General features: G+C 41.5%; 1 protein-coding gene across 3 annotated transcripts in view; it reads right to left on the bottom strand.

Moving 5' to 3' along the window:
• CAPN15 (calpain 15) overlaps nucleotides 1-19,581 on the bottom strand; it is a 131,725-nt gene extending 112,144 nt beyond the window's left edge. Inside the window, exon 1 of one of the 3 annotated variants that reach the window (XM_067461202.1) lies at nucleotides 19,500-19,581. Coding sequence is in view for 1 of the 3 variants with exons in the window: in XM_060786224.2 (XP_060642207.2) it covers nucleotides 11,688-11,698 (11 nt within the window). In the remaining 2 variants the exon portion in view is untranslated. Of the gene's footprint in view, nucleotides 1-11,687; nucleotides 11,776-19,499 lie in introns of those variants that run through there. The other 2 variants (XM_067461203.1, XM_060786224.2) reach the window with 2 other exon arrangements.
• Nucleotides 19,582-22,673: the final 3,092 nt, after the last annotated feature.

Raw genomic sequence — 22,673 nt, 5'->3', positions numbered from 1 at the left:
GCAGTATATAAATACTGTAAATAATAAATAAATAAATAAATATTACTGGTCAACATTATTGTCATATAAAGAGTCTCCCTGATCACCTATACTCAAAGTCAAGTTGCTATGAAAAATGTGTGCTAAGGTCTCATGATTTGTGACAGATTCCCCCCTTTTTGCCTATCCTTTTGCAAAAGAATAAACAATAAATGATTTAAGACGTGCAACATTTTATTGCCAATCTCAATGCAAAAAATGTTCAACAGTACAGAGAATACCATTCTTATTTACTTAATACAATTCCGCTCTGTTCTTCAGTTATCGAACTGCTTTGACTGAACATGTACATCTTCTAATGGCACCCCAGGATGTTTCGGTTTGAGCTAACTTTGACTTGGTAATATGAAGGAAGTATTGAGTCAAAATGTCAAACCAACAAATGCTAAAACAGGCAAGATGACATTATTCCTTGATTTCGCTCAGTCCTGGTGCTCTCCCTTTACAATGACAGCATGGCTCTTCTTGTCTGATTCAACTGACACAAAAAAAATAATAATATAACAACGGTGTGCCAACTGGGTCGGTCACAGATCTTCCTATCGGAGGCTGTGCCAGTCTGTTCAGAGCAGCATTGTTGTCTTTGCACATTCATAGCCAAGAGATACACACTGCGACGAGCCAGGCACCATCTTCCTATGAGATCTGTTCCACTGGGTGCCAATGATTCAACATATAGGAATGACTTCCAACATGGTTCAGATGCAAAATTACCACTTACCCGTCTTGACTCGAGTCTCATGAGCCATCGAATCTAATGCGCATCTCAATTTGCAAAACCCTGCAAAAAGTGCACTTTTTGTAATTTAACCAAAAAAGGTACACATGCATGCTTTGTATTCCTTCTTTAAAAACAAGAGTGTTAAAATACCCAAACTACCATCAATGGAAAAGAAAACCTTGGAGTGCATCTATGCTGCATCTATGCTGCAGAATAAATATACTTTAACTGCCCTGGTTCAATGTTATGGAATCATGTAGTTTTACAAGGTCTTGAGAATAAAATTTCAAATTTCAGAAAGAAATTAGATTTGAAATACATTCATCTCAGGTGCATTACTGACTAGCTTGCTATTTACTGAAGGGTCTGGCAGCAACGTCTTGCTCCAAAGGGCAAACAGAGGATATGTTCATCAACCAGCTAATATCCAAAGAGATCAGATCAACGAATGTAGCAGCATAATATGGGACTTGTTCAAAAGAGGCACCATGTCGCCAAACGTTTTGCTTAAGAAGCTAGTGTTGTTAACATGGAAGAAATAGCTTGCGGCACCAGCTGTACAAACAGACAGCCCGAACAGGAAGAAACAGACATCTCATTCACAGCATTAGCCATTTCATGGAACAGCAGCATGCCAAATGCATTTGTGGAGGGAAACCAGATACACTAAGTGTAAAAGCAACAGTGCCTCCTCAGTGCACATGCAAAGCAGACGAGGATTACAGGTGCTGGACGACATTTCCAGTGCCATCCTGTGTGTTAAAAAAACGGTTTGCTTATTTCACTTTGAAACTGCCTGCTGGGCAGAGTGTACGGTCTGTTAAAAAAGGTAAAACACAAAAACAGAATAATAACACAGTGACTACAAAAAGTAAAATATTAATGTAAGGTTTAACTGCAATTGAAAAAAGTAGCACAATTTTGAATGCTAAAAAAATCCCAAAATATAGATACCAGTATGCCAAACAAGCTTTGTCTATTTCTTGAAAGCAATTCAAAGCTACATTTAGCCCTGCAGATTAAAATCTGGAATGTCTGCCTAGAGAGAGGGAGTTAATTTTTCATATTCTATTGACAACAAAACGTAACCTCTGGCATCCATATCCCATAAGACATGGAATGGGATGCACACTACTCAACACTTCCTTCTGCAAACATACATTATCATCATCATTATTCTTCAAGATCAAAAGAAATAAGGATAATGATGATGTACAAAAGGGTTAAAATAGAAAGATAAAACACAACACTTATTAAATACATGCAACACCATACACAACGTGTCCAAGCTTTACATGGACAACCAATAACCACATACCACTATATCCACTCCCAAAGTTGTATTTGCTCCCTCCAAGGTCCAGAACAAAAAATCTAATGCTTTAAAGTAGTCATGACATGCAAAAATTCAGAGAACAGGTAGTAGGTCTTAAATCTCCAAGCAGCTCACCCATCTCCTCTGGTCAAACAAACACGAAAGTATCCATCACTATCCGGATTCAGTATTTAATTCAGAGCAAACAATATTTTTACCTACAAAGTACACTGCAAATCAAAGATTCTATCTTCAGATCCACTGCGTTTAGATTGGCATAATACCATACCAGTGTTCTGGCTAGTAATGTGTTGATGCCATACTGGAAGAACAGTTACATTTCTTCACCTTCCAATTACAACCATGTTGACTTTGACTTAGACGATTCCATAAACTTCTCCGAGTATGATGGCCTTCCAAGTGTAGGGTCTTGACGGTGACTGTAGAGTGCTATTCTTGACCTGCATGTTCTTCCAGAGTGAGGATATTAGTTTCCAGGTGGAAGGTGGTCCCAGTCAGGGTTGGCTTGACGCGCCTTCCCCTTGGCACGTTTCTCCCTTTCACCCTCTATTCATGCCTCTTCAAATTCCATAGCACTGCTAGTCACAGCTGACCTCCAGCTAGGGCGATCAAAGGCCAGGGCTTCCCAGTTCTTGGTGTCTATGCCACAGGTTTTAAGGTTAGCTTTAAGCCCATCTTTGCATCTCTTTTCCTGTCTACGAACATTCCATTTTCCACCCGAATGCCCGATCACCATCTCCTAACCACGTAATACCACCAAACATAGGCCCTTATCTGTCATGGATCACATTTTCGCTATGCTTTCTGCCATTCAAATTTGAAATATTTACCCCATTTCTTCATCACTTTCAACCCCTTATATGACAAAGTTGCTGATATATCTGTAGGAGTAAACAAGATGCCTAGGATCTATTCTAGCACAGAGCTAACTTCAAAAAGACAATCTATTGGCCTGCACCCTCATTTCTCAAAGCCTTCAAAAACCAAATACATTGTTGTTATCTATCTATTATACCTGAAATGCCTTGAAAAGCCATGAGTTTATGAGTTCAGACAGCCCCTCCAACAAAGCCAGTCACTTCTACACCAACGCTGCACAAATAATTGCTATGCTTAGTTTATCAGACAATACTTTGGCAGTGAAATTCTCCATACTTAGTTCAGAAACCAAATATACATTCTCCTACTGGAGACTGCAAACCAGAGTTTTCCAAAGAGTGTGTCCCATTAGTGAGTGGGCTGCAGAGTTTAGGTGTGTTGCACGAATGCTTGTGGACTACCTTCAGAGGAGCGATCCAATGGCATGCTTTAGAAAGTCATCAATTCATTCTTGCTTTAGAAAGTCATCAAACCCAGCAAGTCATCTTTTAAAAAACATTTTTATCTATTGTTTTTCATTCTTGGATAAGCTACACATCACATATCATTATTCCCTCAATAAACCCATCAAGCAGACAATGGACATTCCATTTCACAGATTTAAAAAAGAAGTGAAGCTAATCATAACAACTGAAATTTCAATCTAGAACTAAATTACTGGGCCATATTTGAAACGTTAACTATATTATTAGCAGCTGATTGCAATGTATGTAAACATGATCTTGGTTTTAATTATAGCAAGTCCTATTTCTGGTCCCCGTGATTAAATATTATTTGTCATTTCTTCTGAGCTCAAAATGATTCACTGTGCCCTAATTTCCAACCCAATGTCCTAGATTTGTGAGGACTGGTGTCTGATACGGCCTGTGGGCTGGCAGAGAGATAGCAAGAACATCAAAGGGAGGAAACAATTTCATTGGAAATTACAATGTAGACCAGGCCTGGGTCAACTTTGGTCCTCCCTCCAGGTGTTTTTGGCTCTAACTGTTAGGAATTGTGGGCGTTGTAGCCAAAACACTTGGATGGAGGGCTGAAGTTGGTCCATGCCCGATATAAATGGTTAATGTGGAAAGCAAATTAAAGCTTTTCTCCTCGTCTCCTTCCCTCCAGCTCCAAGCAGACAAAGAAAGGAAAGCTTTTAAAAACCCCAAACAAGCCATAAACTCACTTGACATGGAAGTTGTAAACATGCTAGTAATTCCCTTTTTATTGTTTCCCCCTTCACTCAAAAAAAATGGCCAAAAGACATTCTAGGTATGTTTGCACCATAGGCAAGGGAGATCTCTCACTTAGCTGCATACATAGCAGCGTGTGACAAAGACCAAGCCCGTCAAACAAGTCCAGCTGACTCAGTCAAGCATGTTAAAGTGCAAACTACAAAATGCAATTTGTTTGAATTCCTTTATTACATGTCTGTCATGGTTCTCCACCCAATCTATTCTGCACTCTTAACAAATTTAAAGGTGGATTAGGCTGGGAGGAGCCTTACGCCCAAAGCCATGCAATCGACTTCGGAGTCAAAGGTGGATTTGACCTGAGATCTACCTGCCCTTGGGCTGATGTTGCTAGAAGCACAGAGATGGAACAGACAATATGGGACATCCAATCCAACCTTATTCTGCCATGCTGGAAAAGCACGTTCAAAGCACTCCTGACAGATGGCCATCCAACCTCTGTTTAAAAGCTTCCAATCAAAGATGCAATTGGAGCCCAATTACTTTTTATTGGAAATGTCAAATGAACAATCAAAATCATTAAACAACAAAATAACGCACTACATAATAATAGCAGCAAGGGTATTATTTGTACAGTTTTTAAAGAAGGTAGGACCTCTCAACAATAGAGATGAACAGATGGCCAAAGTCTGTAAAATATCAGAAATTGACAAATTAGGAGTAATGAACAAAGAAAAAAAAACACAACAAATATTCATCAAGGACTGGAAGCCACTTCTAAATGTTGTAAAAAAAGAAAAGAAAAAAGAAATAGGGAAAAGTTTTAATAGAACATTTCTTAATTTAATCTGTTAGAATCTGTGGAGGGAATTTAGAAATAATAACTTTCAAGTCAGAAGGAAGAATAGAAAAAACAATGTAATAGGAAGGAAGAACAAAATTACAGATGTTTCCAACCCATTTTGGGACAGGAAGTCACCCATATGGGAGGGTATAATCCAATATGAACACTGTATAGATGTTAGGTAGTACTGTTTTGGTTTATGTATATATAAATGTATATAGATTTGTTTTATTGTTTTAATGCGTATGTTAATTAAAAATGAAAAACACAAATTATGGTAAAAAGCTTCCAAGAAAGGATCTTCTGCCAGACTCCGAGGCAGAGAGTTGCACTGTTCTTACAGCCAGGAAGTTCTTCCTAATGTTTAAAGTGGAATCTCTTTTTCTGCCCTTTGAACTCACAGCTCCATTGAGCCCTAGTCTCCAGAGCAAGCAGGAAACAAGCCTGCTCCCTCTTCCTTCCAGGACAGTCATTTTTTACAGCCACAAAAGGCAGAAAAGCCATTAAGGTGTCTAGAAGGACACTTAGAGCTACCAAAGTGAAAGGCTGCCACAGGATTTTTCTTCCTCACCATGTGACAAGTAAGCCCAAGTTCATAGTACTGCCATCAGTAAAACAGAAATAACTCAGGGCATGTTTAAACCCTGTTTTAGGAATAGCACTCCTGTTTTCCAGTACTAACTATAAGCAGGAGTAAAACCAGACAAATGACTGACTGCATTATCCTGTGAAAAGGAAGGAAACATCACAAACAGATGACATGTGTTTCCAACCTGTGATCTTGAAATAGATGGATCCTGACTTTGAACATCTATTCATTACAGATGGTGCAAGGAAAAAGTTGTATTGTCTTATTGGAGAATGAACTTGGATAGTTTCTCATACTACGTTATTTCCCTATTTAGACTTCTGAAAATTCTATGTTATACTGGGAAAGCATCCCTGACAGCCAAAATAAAAAGACAAAAACCGGACAGTTGGCAAAGCTTTCAACGAAAGGTCCAAAGACATGATCACTCACTGCAACAGACAGGAGCTCATCCTAAGCAAAATGACACATGCTGCTCCAGGAAGCACAGCCAGCCAAAAAGGATCTTCCCCGAAGGAGCAACATAACATTTCTCCACATTTCGGAGGCACACAATAACAATGAATCCCTCACTGCAAGTAGAAACCACACCAGGCCACATTGATTCCACCCCTTGATATCAGGCCACCTTAGGAATGGTTCACCCAAGCTCGGAAAGAAGCAGCAGGTAGGAACAAGAAACTGTATAATCCTCCATGTTTCCATTCCCTTATATGGCTGGTTTGTGCAATCATACATAACTCATAGCTCTTTGCATGGACTGGCTAGCCCCAGTCTCCTATTTGCTCCCATAGCAACCCTTAGATCGTGACAGCCGCACATATGGCAAAGCTAGAGTCACCTAACAGCAAACTGTGGCGAAAGGCAAGGCACAGAAGGAAGAAAACAGAAAAAGTAATAAGTGACGCCATGGGAGTTAGTCTGCTCTCCAAAGCCTGAACTATAAAGTTGTAGTTAATATCAGTGGCTTTGCATTGATCATTTTAGAGTGTCTCCGGCAAATCCCAATACTAACCTGGCTCAGTGTATGGACTATAGAGCCAGTTACATTTTGCAAGCTTTAGAAAAGACTGTTTAAAGCAATGTACCTTTCAATATTCACTCTTTCCATACTTTCCTGCCCTGTCATAGTGCTTACAAGTCTGCAACTGCCCAGGACAAAAACACAACAAATGGATAAGTAAAATATGGCTGAAGAGTTTTCCAACCAGAGTAAATCAGCAGCAGATATCAGCTTCTGAAGTCACGACATTGGCAAACTTGAGATCCACTGATAACTGAGCTTGGCAAAATTATTTTTCTTGGCTTCAGTGCCCACCATCCCTGAGGTAACAAGGCCCGTCGAGCTCTGTTTAAATCAAAGTCTGCCTTATGTTCAAGCACTAACCTGGATGCCACAGGCGACAGGGATGAATCAAGGTGAGTGCAAGCAATTCTACACAAGTGAGTGAACGGGCTGCACTCTGCACAAAAGAAGCCAAACCTTCCCCCTCCTCTACACTTATCATAGAAATGTACCACAAACAGATTTCTCAGCAATTCATCTGACACCCTCCCAGCTGGCTAATAATAATCTGATTCAGCTATTTCCTTGTCTCCAAGGAAGAACGGTTGTTAACAATGAGGAACTGCGGGAGTTGCAGTTGGAAGGGCAGCCTGACCCCCCACCCTTTGCCTACAAGGAAAAAGGAAGCTCGGTTCTAGAAAGAACCCACCTATTCCCAGACTTTCAAAACACGAATATCGGGCAACAAATCATATTGCAAAGCACTTTTCTATAGACTGTAACCCAAATGTCTGCCCAGTGGTTGTTTTGCATTCGGATGTTGTAAAATGTCTTATTGTTCCCATCATACAAACTAACTTTCAAAAAGTCTTGCATAAATACATAAATCCATTCTTTATAAAGGTCATCACAGATGTTTGGAGTTTCTAGAGACACCACATTGATTTAACCATTTTGTTTCTATTGTACTGAAAGCACTATGATGGGATACAGAAGAAAAGAGATGACAATTGACACTTTGGATACCAATCCCCAACTATTTTGGTGTGAAACTCACCAGTAGTAGTAGTAGTACTTGTTGTTGTTATTGCTGTTGTATTTTGGCATGTATCGCTACCATCAGGTACTAGAAGGACCTCAATCTGTATTTCAGCTTGACTAAAATGCTATTTTAAAAAGGCAGTAAGAATTTTCAGTCCAGTCACCCGAAGCAGTGACAGATCGACCCATCACAAAAGTACAATTAATTTGCCTCAAGCTAGGAACAACTATTTTGAGCTTGCCAGAAACAACTGCTTCCTTAATAAACGCTGTTGTTTCATCCCCGCTATGAAGCAAACTCTCTTCTCTAGTGACTCACCAAGCCATGTCTACTACAGGTCTGCATGCACACTCTCTTGGACTGATGTTGTTTTTCAATCCGTACAAGTAGCAAAAGACAGACAGACATTGACTAGAACCCTCAAGCAAAATTTCTAGCAGTTCGACTTCTGTGGTGATGGGAGCCAACAGAAACTGACGAAATCTTTTTGTCATCACTGTGGAATAAGCAGGGCTGCATGTACGGAGCAGCTAGTTAATATCTCATTGGGCAGAATATTCCTCAAGATTAATCTCCCCTGTAAACTATATTTTATGGAGGCCGGCAATGTTTTCAACCGTCAGAGAACAGAGTGCTGAAGCTGCCTTTTGGCTCATGAAGAGATGATGTTTGAGCCAACATCGTACTTAGATTGGAGACCTCCCCAAAGAAGATGCCATGCATCCCAGAGCTGTGCCATCTGAAAGTTGGTATGGAATGATGGTTGCAAGCGTAAGCGAAAGGATAAGTGTTTCCATTTCAAATTGCAAATCAATCCCAGACACAAATTCACCGAATGAAACTAGGAATGACTGAAAACCACATCATATAAATATCTTACCTTATGTCCTATTAATTGGAGTGATAGTGACTTAAACATTCTACAGTGGACCCCCTCCCCCAATTATTTACTGGAGCTAGAGGCAGGAACCAGCAAAAGTGGAAAGAAGCTATTTTAAAGCAAATGTTAGAGAGAAGCTGACCATAGAATTTCACTGGACGTTGAGAACACATTTGAATGAAATCTGAATATAATATAATAAGTCAAATAGTTAAGTAAACCACACAGGCTCAATGGATTGATTCTAGTTGACCTGCAACTAAGAGTTAAGCTTCAGTTCAGGGACAAAACAGATCAAGGGCTTTAGAGTATTTTGCAGTTTGAAAGGTGTTTTGTTTTGTTTTGTTTTGTGTCTGGAGCAACTTGAGAAACTGCAAGTTGCTTCTGGTGTGAGAGAATTGGCCACCTGTAAGGACGTTGCCCAGGGGACACCTGGATGTTTTACCATCCTTCTGGGAGGCTTCTCTCATGTCCCCGCATGGAGAGCTGAAGTTGACAGAGTGAGCTCATCCACATTCTCCCCGAATTTGAACCTCCAACCTGTTGGTCTTCAGTCCTGTCAGCACAATGGTTTAACCCATTGTGTCAGCAAAGGTTCCAGTTTGAAAGGTGTTTTATCTGAATACAGTATTCTGTTTGAAAGGTGTTTATTTGAATACAGTCTTCGTCTGCAAGCAAATGTACATAAAGAATGCCTGGCTTCCTCTGTCAGCACTTATCTCTTGGACATTCTGCTCAGAGAAGCAAAATTGATGCAGAATGATCCACTTTCAGTCCCTAGCATCTCCAGTTCAAGGAAAAAATATGACCCAGACCTTGGAAACTGTGAGCAGAAAGGCCAGCAGAATGGCTCAGTGGTCTGCTATTTGTCCTCATGTGAGGCAGGTTCACACATTCAGACATTTATAACATATGCAGTTGCAAAACATGAACAAAACTCTCAGTTACATGGTTCAGAAACACATGGACAGTATTAAAGGTCCATTTTTTTCATGATTCTTTTTTCAAAAACCAAGCATGAAATCCCATCTTTCATCCCTATACTAAGGAAGAAAGAGAACAACCTCATCACTTAGCTTAAAATCTGAAACAATCTGAAACAAGCACTAAATTATCATGGCAAAATCATCTAGCATCAAAGAAAGTAAAAGGAATGACTAATATAACACTGTGGAATCTGGACCCAGGGAAATCACAGTGTATTTCCTGTCACACTAAAACAATCTCCTAATTATACCTGCTAGGAAGTCTAGGTATTAAAGTACAACTCATAGGGCGCCGCAAGTCAGAATGAGGTTTGCATACCTTTCCAATTACAACAATATATAGAGATTATCCTTACTTTCAAACTTTATTTCCCACTGAAAAAGCAATCCTCTTGGAAAACAGGAAACTCAAAATGTGTGGACTGAAATCCTTGCTGCCAACTGCAATCTGGATCCAACTCAATTCACAATCTGGCTCTTCTGTCTTAGGTTGATTTAAGGGGAGGCTGAGCTGTCACATCTCTGATCAAACCATGTCTTCCAGGAGAAACAAACAGACCAAAAAAACACAACACAGTTACCACCACATAATTTTCCTTCATGAAGTTTTTAACACATGTGAATGGACAGGAAAACAAATCCTCTCTCCCTTTCACTTGTAAAAGATTTCCTAACATCAAAATGCAATGACTGAGGCAAGCACTAACCATTCTATTGGACCATAATACCCAAGGATAATACTACAGCTGTAAGTATGATAGATGCAGATAATTGGGGTTTCAGATATATTGAGCAGATGATATCACCCAAACCTCCAAGCCACAAACATCAGAATGAGAGAGGGCAGTCTTGTTGGGATTCCAATGTGAAAGGTTGCCTTTGCCAAACATGGAGAACAACACAAACAACTACATTGAACTACAGAGAGGTTTGCAATATACATGGGGAAGTTTTTAAAATGGTTATACTGCTTTCCAGAGGAAAGCTGGCTCCTCAAACAACTTAACAGAACTAAAACAACACATACAAGATTGCAATGAGTTTCAGAAGGGCTGGACATATTCCTAATTGATGGTTGACTGGTTATTTCTTCCCTTGTCTCTCACATCCTATGAATAGCAGTTGATTCCTGCAATGGGGCAGGAAAGGGTGATAGGAAGGCCATGAGCTGAGTCTGAATCTTGGCCTGATGAAGAAGCGAGAAGCCACCATTTCTCAGGAAAAGAACCCAAATAACATAGTGGTTAGATGGCTGACCACAGCTGACGCAACAAAGTTCATATCGCCATTCATCTCAGTGGGTAGGCTGGGCCCCATTACCATATCGTATCCAAACTTTACGAGGTTGTTATGAGAATAAAAGCATGCGGAATAACCATACATGTCACAACAGAACTCCTTCTGAAAGAAGGGCAGGATAGATATAAAGTAGGAGGGCAGAAGATGTTTGGAGCATTTGCCTCCTTTCACTGCCATTTAGCAAACACAACATTCAATGACAGCTGTATTGACAGTGAGGCAAATTCTATTGTACATATTGTAGAAATACTTTCATCAAGCAAAGCAAAAAGAGCACCAATCTGATTATGCCGCATTCAAAACACACACTTTTTTAAATCAAGGAAATGTTGAAAATATTTAAGAAGAGGAGTGACGTTCTCGTCACATAGACTGTATGTGGTTGCCAGGTGGCATAGACAAGGAAGAGTCTACATATTGTCAAAGTCAGCGCATCAAGTAAATGGCCATGAGCTAAATGATTACAACAAAGTCAGAACAACAAATCTTGGATTTCTATAAAAATGCAAAATGAAAAGAAAAGAAAGCTCAAAACTGCCTGTACCTAATCTGAAGCAGTCCTTTGTAGAAAAGAATAGTGAGATCCCCAAGAAATCTACACTGTTATACCAATTTGTTCACTAAGTCACATTCACCTGCTCTGCCAGTGTAGCTGCTCATAGATGGGTGGATACATTTAGTATTCCTCAAATTAGATAAATAAAAAGCCAGCTTACACCCCTAGTGTGATAATGCTATCATTAGGCCAACCAAAAAGGTACAAAATTCATTCTGAAGGCTTTTAAAAAAACATGTACTTCTATCAGCAACGACAGCTCAAAAAAAAAAAAAAGCCTGAAAGGGAAAAGAGTGTATATAAAAGAATCAATGTTGCATGTTGTCATGGCCTACCTGTTATTCATTTACACAAATGATCAGCCACTGCCAGAAGGGACAGAGAGTTTCATCTATGCTGATGATTGTGTCATCACTGCAACTCCCTCCTGGGCACACAGAAGATGGACAACTTGGATGGCGCTGAATAGACTGCATTCTGGCACCACGAGATGCAGAGCTAGCCTTAAGAAATGAGGCCAAAAAGTGGAGTCTGCAACATGCGAATGTGGAGGAGAGCAAACCACATACCACTTACTACAATACAACCTGAGCCCTGTCACATGCACAATGGAGGACCTTCTTAAAGTGACACCAGAGGCACTTCAAGTGGCCAGCTTCTGGTCAAAGGAAATTTAGAATAATGCCAAGTTTTTATTTTTGTTTGTAGTGTGTATACACACATACACTATAACTCTTTTCTCAATTTATTCCTGACTCAATAATTAAATCAGCAACAATGGCTTAAAAAAGCCTGCAAAGGAAAAGAGTAGAGATAAAAGCAGCAATGTTGCATATTGTCATAGCCTACCTGTTATCCAAAGTGGCATGCCCTATCACACTAACGCATTACCATACTTACTTGTGTTGTGCATGAGTTCAGTTAACACTGTAAAGAAGTTGGGAACAGAAAAGGTACACTGCAACCAATTAGGTTTTATGTTCACATCAGAAGCCAATTTATCTTACATGTGAAAGTGCCCTTTGACAGCAAAGTTTATCTCGCAGGGCTCTGGGTACAATGCCGCACTTGCCTGTTGTTCAAAGGAAACAATCTGAACAGGAAGCTAAGTGGAATGTCTGGAACTCCCTTTATCTCTAAAAAATCCTCCAGACAACTTCAAAAACAATTTGCTTCCCTTTGTGAGAACTTATTTCCAAATATGCAAGCATAGGATCAGACACCTCACTATGTTTTAACTCCTAAGTTAGGGCACATAGCTATACTAGGCCTTGTACAAACAACTGAATAGTTCCAAATGTAAACACAGTATGTGCTAGTGGTGTATTAAAGTGCCATGAACTAGGTATTTTTGCAAGTTAGCGGCTTTTGTATCCTCTAGTACAGTGGTTCTCAACCTGTAGGTCCCCAGGTATTTTGGCCTACAACTCCCAGAAATCCCAGCCAGTTTACCAGCTGTTAGGATTTCTGGGAGATGAAGGCCAAAACATCTGGGGACCCACAGCTTGAGAACCACTGCTCTAGTACTTTTCAACAGATCCCAAACAGAAGGTAATAACAAATGGATCACTTCCCATACTACACAGTACAAAACCATGCTACACGGGTGATCAATTTTTTAAACAGGAATGGACAAATTAGTAAAAGCTAATGAAGCAAAATAACACACGGGGAAATGCCAGGAATGCAATACAAAGTCAGAAGCTTTTTTTAAAAGGCAAAACATGAACATATTTCATGATATAGTGTGAAACCATATGTGCAGCCACAAACACTCCTGATCTCAGGTTTAAAAGCTAACAAAGAAAAATGGAGGTCAAGGAAAAAGCATGCAAACCGTTAATGATTTAGTATCCTTTGCACTCATCTCTGTGCTGACATTATGTGGATAATGTCACAAGACAGCATGACATCAGAGCAGTAGAGCACAAAAGGAGTATTTCACTGCTCTTCAAATACTTCCTTTTTTTCTAAGAGATATCTCTGACCAAATACTTCCTCATGCCTGGCCCCAGAGGCAGAAAGAAGGTCCTCCCGCCATCTCAACTGCCATTGTCTTAAATGGAGGGGAGTAGAAGCAGCATCTGACGGACTTATTCCCCTTTTCCTGGTGGATCTTTAGACTGTTGACTGGAAGGCAGAGGGTTGTCAAATAACCATTTGTTGGTGCTTTTAGAGCCTTTTGTGGCTGAAGATCAGGACACATGCAGCGATACCTTGAGTTAAGAGTGTCATTCTTTCCGTAACCGAGCTGTTAGCTCAAAAAACTCTTACTTTAAATTTTCCCATTGAAATGCTTTGAATCCCTTCCAGCCCCCCGACCTCCCCATTTTTGTTACATGTTTTTAACTAAGAAAATGTACTTTAGAAGCAACAAATAATTTATAACTGCACAATTTAAAAAAGAAAGATCAACTTTAAAATTCTGGTACAATGGTAGAAGCCCAAAGTTGTGGCAAGGAAGCCCAAAACACCAAGTGAAGAGGCAGAAGCCTCCTTTTCTTCTTCCTTCTGTCCTCCTTCCAGCCTCTTTCCCTCCCTCCCTCTCTCTCTTCATGAAGCCAAACAGACCAAGAATAAAAACAAACTACACAAAATCAATAAACCCAAGGTTTCTCAAAGCAGACAAGAGTAAAGTGGACTGCAATCTCTCTCTCCCAAAGCAGACAAGAGCACGAGGACTGGAGGCTGCTCCTTTGAAGCCCTGCACTCTCTCTGGCGCTTGCTCTTAACTCAAAATGCTGCTTGTATGTCAAACAAAAACAGAGTAAGTGACAACTCTCAACTCAAAACACACTGAGGTTGAGACACTCTTAAGTTGAGGTTTCCCTGTTCTCCAAATAACTAAATAAAGACTAGATTTCTGCCCGCATCTGCATCCAGAATAACATACCCAGGACTATCTCATTTTACCCGTGAGGCAGGCTAGGCTAAGCAAGTGCAAACTATCCAAAAAGGACTCTCAGATGCTTTTATCTGCAGCCAGCTGTTTAAGAGTGTCCACTTTACCTCACTGGCTCTAAAACTCACTGAAATGTAGTCCATACCTAGTCGTTATATTCATCCTTGAAGACACATCATGAGGCCAAAAAAAAGTAGAATGGTTTAGAAATTGAGAGTAATCAACCCATAACTCAGAAGATGATGAGACCTCCATTGTTCTCTAACAGAAATCCAGAGGTTAAAGAACTTCATGCCAATAAACTCCAGTCAAAGCAATGTCCACAACATTCCATCATTTAAAGAAAATGATCCGATGGAAAATGAGAGATGATATAATGTCCCTATCTTCAAGAAGGGAAAAAAGGACCACCCAAACAATTACTGTCCGGTCAGCCTCATGTTGATACCAGGCAAGATTCCAGAAAAGACTGTTAAGGAAGTGGTCTGCAAGAACTTAGAAAGGAATTAAATCATCGCTAATAGTCAACATGGATTTATAAAAAACAAGTCATGCCAGAGTAATCTGATCTCTTTTTTCAATAAAGTAACAAGCTGAGTAGATGAAGGGAACGCCGTGGATGGAGCATATCTGGATTTCAGGAAGGCCTTCCTTTGACAAGGTCCCCCATGACCTTCTGGCAAGGAAACTAGTCCAATTTTGGCTCGGCAAAACTACAGTTAGCTGGATCTGTAACTGGTTAAGCGAATGAACCCAGAAGGTGATTCTCCCCAATGCTTCCTCTTCATCCTGGAAAGAACTGACGAGTGGAGTGCCAGAAGCAGGGTTCCATCCTGGGCCCAAATCTGTTCAACATATTTATCAATGATTTAGATAAAAGGTTACAAGGCATGATCATCAAGTTTGAAGATGACACCCAATTGGGAGGGAGAGCCAACACTCCAGAAGACGGGAGCAGAATTCAAAATGATCTTAACAGATTAGAGAGAAAATTAGTCAAAATTAACAAAATAAAGTTCGACAGAGACAAATGCAAGATACTCCACTTAGGCAGCTTCAAGAGCTGGGCATGTTTAGCCTGCAGAAGAGAAAGCTGAGAGGAGACATTATGAGGGTCATGTATCAAGAGGTGAGGGAAAATCATAGGGAGAAGGGAGCAAGCTTGTTTTCTGCTGCCCTGGAGACTAGGATGCAGAGCAATGGCTTCAAACTACAGGAAAGAAAGGAGATTCCACCTCAACATTAGGAAGAACCTCCTAACCGTGAGAGCTGTTCAGCAATGGAACTCTCTGCCCCAGAGTGTGGTGGAGCCTCCTTCTTTGGAGGCTTTTAAACAGAGGCTGGATGGCCATCTGTCAGGGGTGCTTTGAATGGGATTTTCCTGCTTCTTGGCAGAATGGGGTTGGACTGGATGGCCCACCAGGTCTCTTCCAACTTTAGGATTGTATTATTCTATCTCAAGCCACACTCAAGACATGAGTGTGTAAATGGGTTTTACATTTTCAAACCTTCCCTCAAGGGAAACACAGGGGTTGCCTCTGGATCTGCAAACACCTCGGCTTCTGATCACTCCCAAAGGCACATTTAAGTGCAAAAGACAATTAATAGAACAGGGCAGCCAACAATCCCAAGACATTTCAACTTATTTTCGGATTCTACATTAGAAGCCTAAATAAATTCTATCATACAATAAAAAGAGTATGAAAGACAGGGGACCAAGAAATCTAACATTCCGCTTTGAGCCACTCTTTGCCCTTTCAGCAGGATGCTGTTTCGCTCCATGCTGCCCATCTCTCTTTCATATTTGCACCAAAGCACTTTTCTGCCACAAAGCAGAATCAGGAGGTTAAGTTCATCCCTGTTTGGGAACTTCATCGCTTTGCAGAGGGCTGTGTTACAATCCATAACATTTATTGGCAAAGGAATTTACCAAAGCCTTAATAAGCATCTGATGTCTAATTTAAAAGATTTTCTTGAAGGCATAAATGGCCACTCACCATCTCCAAGAGACTTTGAAAGGGCAGGCATAACCATTCCAAAAAGGCGCACATGACTGAGAATTCATTACACACAGGCATACTAATGTGAGTTAGAGACATCCCGGGCCATCAGGTGCATTTGTAGATTGATCCTCCTATTCTTGTAACCTGCTGTTTCCAATTACTCTTTATACCAAGGCTTATTCAAATAATTAGGACATTCTTATTCCTCACTATTCCAAACCAGCTCTTTTGGCATTTTGCTCACATTTATACATTTCCAGAAAATGCATTCTACTCGGTGTAATTCAGCTAAACACAAAAAGTAATTCTGAGGGAAACTGTTTTCTCCTCCAGCTCTTCGTCATCATTCTGCACCGCCTTGAAAACAATCCTGGAACTTCAACCTGAACAAACATGACTGGGGAAAAAAAACCACGTTACCAGTCATTTCCTTCACTGCGTGGTGATTCACCTAAAATCGGAAAAAAATAAAACATTTCCTGTTTCGGTTTATCAAAATGTTTGAATAAAGGACAGCAAAGAGGCTTTGCTGTCCTTGGTTAGGGTATTCCAAGACCCCTTCCACACAGCTGTATAAAATCCACATTGTCTGCTTTGAACTGGATTATAGGGCAGCGTGGACTCAGATAATCCAGTTCAAAGTAGATGTGGATTATATGACTGTGTGGAAGGGCCCCAAGACATGGCTGATTCTATTCTACAGATATTTTGGATTGCACTATCCATATCTCTGACTACTGACCATACTTTTGGGGTTTTATAATCTAGAACTATCAAGAAGATCAGTTTAAAGACAATCCCAAGAAGCCAAAGTTAGGGAGCATTCACGTTGACCATAAAATGAAGCTTCTAACCAGTATTGAAGAAAGTAGCTTTCTAGTGCAGATAATTACATAAAAAATGATGGAACCAGATGGGGATGATATAAACCACAGATGCACATTAACGGCTTTCTTTCATACACTCTGGTGGGAGTTTGTTGCTTGCCTGCCGCAGTTTGGAGCCAGGTTCGAACTGCATTAAACAATCACTGTAAATGAGATCACAGTCTCACCTTTCACTGGAAGTCACATAGCAAATACTCAAGGAACGACATGGTGTACCATTCAAAGAAAAAAAAACTGTAAGCAGCAGAAGACGCAATGTACTCTAGTAGGAACAAGGTTTATGCTAGATCAGGCATGGGCAAACAAAGACCATCCAGGTGTTTTGGACTTCAACTCCCACAATTCCTAACAGCCTCAGGCCCTTTCCTTTTCCCTTTCCTTTTCCGCTTAAGCAGCTGAGAGGGAAAAGGAAAGGGCCTGAGGGTGTTAGGAATGTAAGGAGTTGACGTTCAAAACACCTTGAGGGGCGAAGTTTGTCCATGTCTGTGCTAGATGGTCAGTGACCCAATTCTGAAAGTAAAGCTTGTTTTATGATGCTCTGAAACATCTTCTGTGATCAGACTTCCATATGTTTCTTTCGTGAATTTATTGATAAAAAGGGCCTTTGGCCTTTGTTTCAGTCTTGCTCTTAACCATACACTGCCAAGTCAGTAGTGCCCAAACTCTGCTATCATGACACAAGAAGAACGTCTCCTTCTGTTATTAAATGTGTCCTCAGATTGAAATGTGTATTAAATAAAACCTAACCTTTGGTAAAACACATCCGATCAAAGTTCAATTTTTATCACTGAAAACGGAGGATATCAACACGTACGAACTGCATTATCTCCCTAATAGTCAGAGATGGGGAATAAATCTCATCTCACAGAATCACACTTGAGAATTTGTTTAATAAAACATAATTTTCTCTGATGTCGGAAACCAGCCTTCTCTGACCAACAAGAACTCCCACCAGAAAAGGAAAGAATGTCATTTTTATTATTATCAAGAGTCCAATAGCCTAGAGAAGGCTAGTTCTCTGGGTTAAAAATACCTTTCAAATATTATCTTTTATAAAAAAAATACATTTAAATATATATAGTTGTAGAACTTGTAAATGTTTATGTGTTTTAATTATGCTGTAACCAGCATTGAGCCATGAGGAGAGGCAGGTTAGAAATAAAATCATAATCATAATTATTATTAAAGGAATATTGCAGCAATTTAAAGATTCTGCATTTTTGTCATGTACGGGAATAAGTACATAGTACATACATAAGTGTGTGTATATGTGTTTGTGTATGGTTGTATGTGGCATACAAGTATAATAATAATAATAATATTTATTTCTTGGCCACCTCTCCTCACAGCTCAAAGCTCACAACAATGCTAAAACACACACTCATCAGAAAAAAATCTTTAAAACACACATATATTTATTTCCACAAAATTCATATTGAGATACACAAAACTGAAGATGAAACGTAAGATGCATTAGTCATTAAAACATTTTAACCAAGGGACTGTTAGGATGACCCTGCTGAAGATCACAACTTGAATTCCTACTTTGCCATGGAAACACACAATGGGGAGGGGAGAATTTTTGGGTGTCTCTACATTGCAGAATTAAATGCGGTTTGACGCTGCTTGAACTGCCATGGCTCAATTCCATGGAGTTTCAACAAGGCCTTTCGTCACCTTCTGCACCCAAAGAACGCTGGTGTTCCCCCCCCCCCCCCCAAAATACAAACTCCAGCATAACATGTAGCCATGGCGATGAAACAGGTGTCAAACTACATCATTTCTGCTATGTAGACGTACCCTTAAACCAAGTCACAATCTCTCAGCCTCAAAGCGATACCAATGGGGCATCCCAGACCCCTTCTACACTGCCATATAATCCAGATTATCAAAGGAGAGCATCTGGTCTGAACTGACATATAACCCGGTTCAAAGCAGGTAGTCTGGATTTTTATATGGCAGTGTAGAAGGGACCTGAGTGTCTCTTTGCGAATACTTGTACACAGCTTCCACACAGCTTCTACACAGCTGTGTCAAACCCACATTGAACTGGATTGGATGGCAATATGGACTCAGAGAACCCAGTTCAAAGCAGAGATTGTGGATAACCGGCCTGGATACTCTCGGTTCTAGGGCGGTGTGGAAGGGCCATAGACCCCCAAACCCATCCCTGCTTCATAGACACACAGCCTGAAGGCACAATAGTAACCAGAATAGGAATAGTTGGTCTGGAAGCAAAGCCAAGGCCCTGGGCTTTTAAGAAGAAGCGGGTGCCACTCTCTCAGCCTCCCCGCTGTTCTAAGCCCCGCTGCCCCTTCCTCCCTCCTTCCCTCCCTGACGGCTCGCCCAACTGACCGTTGCTGCCGGCCTCTTCCTCCGCTGCCGCCCTTCCTTCCTTTTTTCCTTCTTTCCTTCCTTCTTCCCGTCCTTCCTTCCCTCCTCCCTCCCGCCTCCCTCCCTCCCTCCCCGCTTCCTCCCACTCAACCCCTCTACAGAACCCAGAAACCCGGCGCCTTACGTCATTTCCGTAGCGGAAGCCCCGCCCCCACACCCCAAGCCGGGGTCCCTCTGCGAAAAGAGCGCAAAAGCTTTCCTGAATCGCAAGCCGCACGACTACAAGCCCCAGGAGGCGCTGCGCGGAAGACGGATGTAGGAGCGACGCTAAGCCCCACCCTGCAAGGCGTGGCTTCCGTCCCTCAGAGGAACGCGCTTTGAAGACGGCAGGACAGACAATGTGAGGGCGGGCAATCCCAGGATGCCTTGCGCGGCCCCGGTCAGTCTTAAGGGGCGCTCTGGAGGCGGAGCCGAAGTCGAGCGAGGCCACGCCCCCTTGCTCGGCCCGCGCCCACCCTGCGCGCACATCCCAAATCTAGAGAGCCGCTCAGCCGACCGAGGTCCTGCCCACCCTGCGCGTGGATCCAAATGTTAGAGACCGCAGAGCCGACCGAAGCCCCGCCCCTTTGTTCGGCCCGGCCAACGCTAGAGAGCAAACGAGGCCCCGCCCCCTCTTTCGGCCCCGCCCACCTGCGCGCTACCTAGTTAGAGCCACTCAGCCAAACGAGGCCCCGCCCCCTCATTCGGCCCCGCCCACCCGCGCGCTTCTTAAAGATACAGCTCCACTCAGTCATTTCGGCAGAACTGGGAAAGCTTCATCAGCATTATGCGGTGTGCAGGGCTTGACGAATGGAAGGCTGGAAGAAACATTAACAACCTTAGATATGCAGATGATACCAGTTTGATAGCCGAAAGTGAGGAGGAGCTGAGGAGCCTTCTAATCAAGGTGAAAGAAGAAAGCACAAAAGCTGGGTTGCAGCTAAACATAAAAAAACCCCAAGATTCTGGTAACCAGACTGATTGAGAACTGGCAAATAGAGGGAGAAAATGTGGAGGACGTGACAGACTATGTATTTCTAGGTGCAAAGATGACTGCAGATGCAGACTGTGGCCAGGAAATCAGAAGACGCTTACTTCTTGGGAGGAGAGGCAATGCCCAATCTTGATAAAATAGTGAAGAGGAGAGACATCACACTGGCAATGAAGATCCGCATAGTCAAAGCCATGGTATTCCCAATAGTCACCTACGGATATGAGAGCTGGACCATAGGGAAGGCTGAGCAAAGGAAGATAGGCGCTTTTGAACTGCGGTGCTGGAGGAAAGTTCTGAGAGTGCCTTGCACCACGAGAAAATCCAACCAGTCCATACTACAGGAAATAAAGCCCAACTGCTCATTGGAGGGAAGGATAGTAGAGGCCACATTTTGGACACATAATGAGAAGACAGGAAAGCTTGGAGATGACAATGATGCTGGGGAAAATGGAAAAAGGAAGAGGGGCCGACCAAGGGCAAGATGGATGGATGGCATCCTTGAAGTGACTGGCTTGACTCTGAAGGAGCTGGGGGAGGTGACGGTCGACAGGGAGCTCTGGCATGGGCTGGTCCATGAGGTCACGAAGAGTCGGAAGCGACTGAACTAATGAATAACAACAAGGGCAAGGTTTATACAAATTTCTCAGAAGAGATGACAGTTGTGTGCTGCAATCTAATTAGTAATCCAATTCAAGATTCAGAAACGCTTCATTATGGTAATCTCCAAAGTTTCGTAATGGCTTTGTTAAGATTCGTTCCACTGGCGGCAATGAGGAAAAAATTCAAGTGTTGTTTACTTGTCATTTTTACAAATATCAGGATGAAATTCAGCACACTTGTAGGCAATTTCAAAAGTCATTACAAAATTAGGGGGCACCAGTTTGACATTGCTAGTGAAAATTTTATTCCTATACCAAGAGTGTTTTGTGAGTGTTCATCCTAGTAATTGCGCAAATGGGGAGACTTCAGGGGCTGCTTTCTCCCTCTCCCTCATTTTAACAGCTATTTGGACGACACTTGCTGAGTTACCTGCGTGCCATTACATGAATGCTTATGAGTATCACTTGTTCAAAGAGTTGACTTCTAACAAGGTCATACTTTTCTTGACTAGTGGTTTTCAAAAGGTGGTCTCCACACGTTCATGGAGATTCACATTTGCCAAACAGATGTGACATCATTTTTACCTTTTCAATAAGGTTATAGTGCACTTATTTCCAATACGTTATGGAATTTCCAATATTTTCCAAATGCAAGAAGCCAGGCTCCTGCTTCATAAAACATGCATCAGGAAGCAAAGTAAACAGGGAAGGAATCTGCTCAAGTTTCAGTTGGTTCTACCTGCTTAAAAGATGAAAAAAGTGGCAGCCGTTGTGTTACTGAAATCTAAATATCAACTGTTTGTTCTGTCCAAGAATCGATCTTAGCAAACAGTTCCATCATCTTGATTTCTGAAGGCTGCTTGTTTAAGACGAGAAACTATTCTTTCTCCTAAATTACCTTTTATAAGAAGCCAGTATCAAAAAGACTGTCCTCCATATCCTCATATTTTAGCCATACTTAGGTGGAAACAGTTGAGTAGCATTTGAGAAGGTCTGGTTTTGCATTGCATTGGTTTTATTTTTATTTATTTATTTACAGTATTTATATTCCACCCTTCTAACCCCACAGGGGACTCAGGGTGGATTACAATGTACATATACATGGCAAACAATGCCATAGACACACAACATATATAGACAGATACACTGAGGCTATTTAACTTTCCAGCTTCATGAGGGTATGCTCGAATTCTGGCTACCGGGGGAGCTGTCGCTTCACCGTCCACTTGTGACACCAATGGAGTACTTCCTCATTCTTTTGCATTCTGCTGGAGATTTTTATGGCGTCGTAAATTAGTTAAATTAGCCTCGCTGCATAAGCGGTACCTAAATTTCCTACTTGACAGATGCAACTGTCTTTCGGGTTACAAAGGTTGACAGCCAGCTAGACAACTGGTCAGGAGCTTACTCTGACCTGGGCTGGCTTCAAACTCATGACCTTTGGTCAGTAATGATTTTAATGCAGCTGACTTCCTACTACCTGTGCCACCCCATTTTGCATTGCATTGGTTTTTGCACTGCATTAGGTTTTGCACTGCACTGGTTTTTGCATTGCCTTGGTTT

Source organism: Anolis sagrei, chromosome X, assembly GCF_037176765.1.
Source record: "Anolis sagrei isolate rAnoSag1 chromosome X, rAnoSag1.mat, whole genome shotgun sequence".
Lineage (NCBI taxonomy): Eukaryota > Metazoa > Chordata > Lepidosauria > Squamata > Dactyloidae > Anolis > Anolis sagrei.
This window is presented reverse-complemented; position numbering and strand designations above follow the sequence as displayed.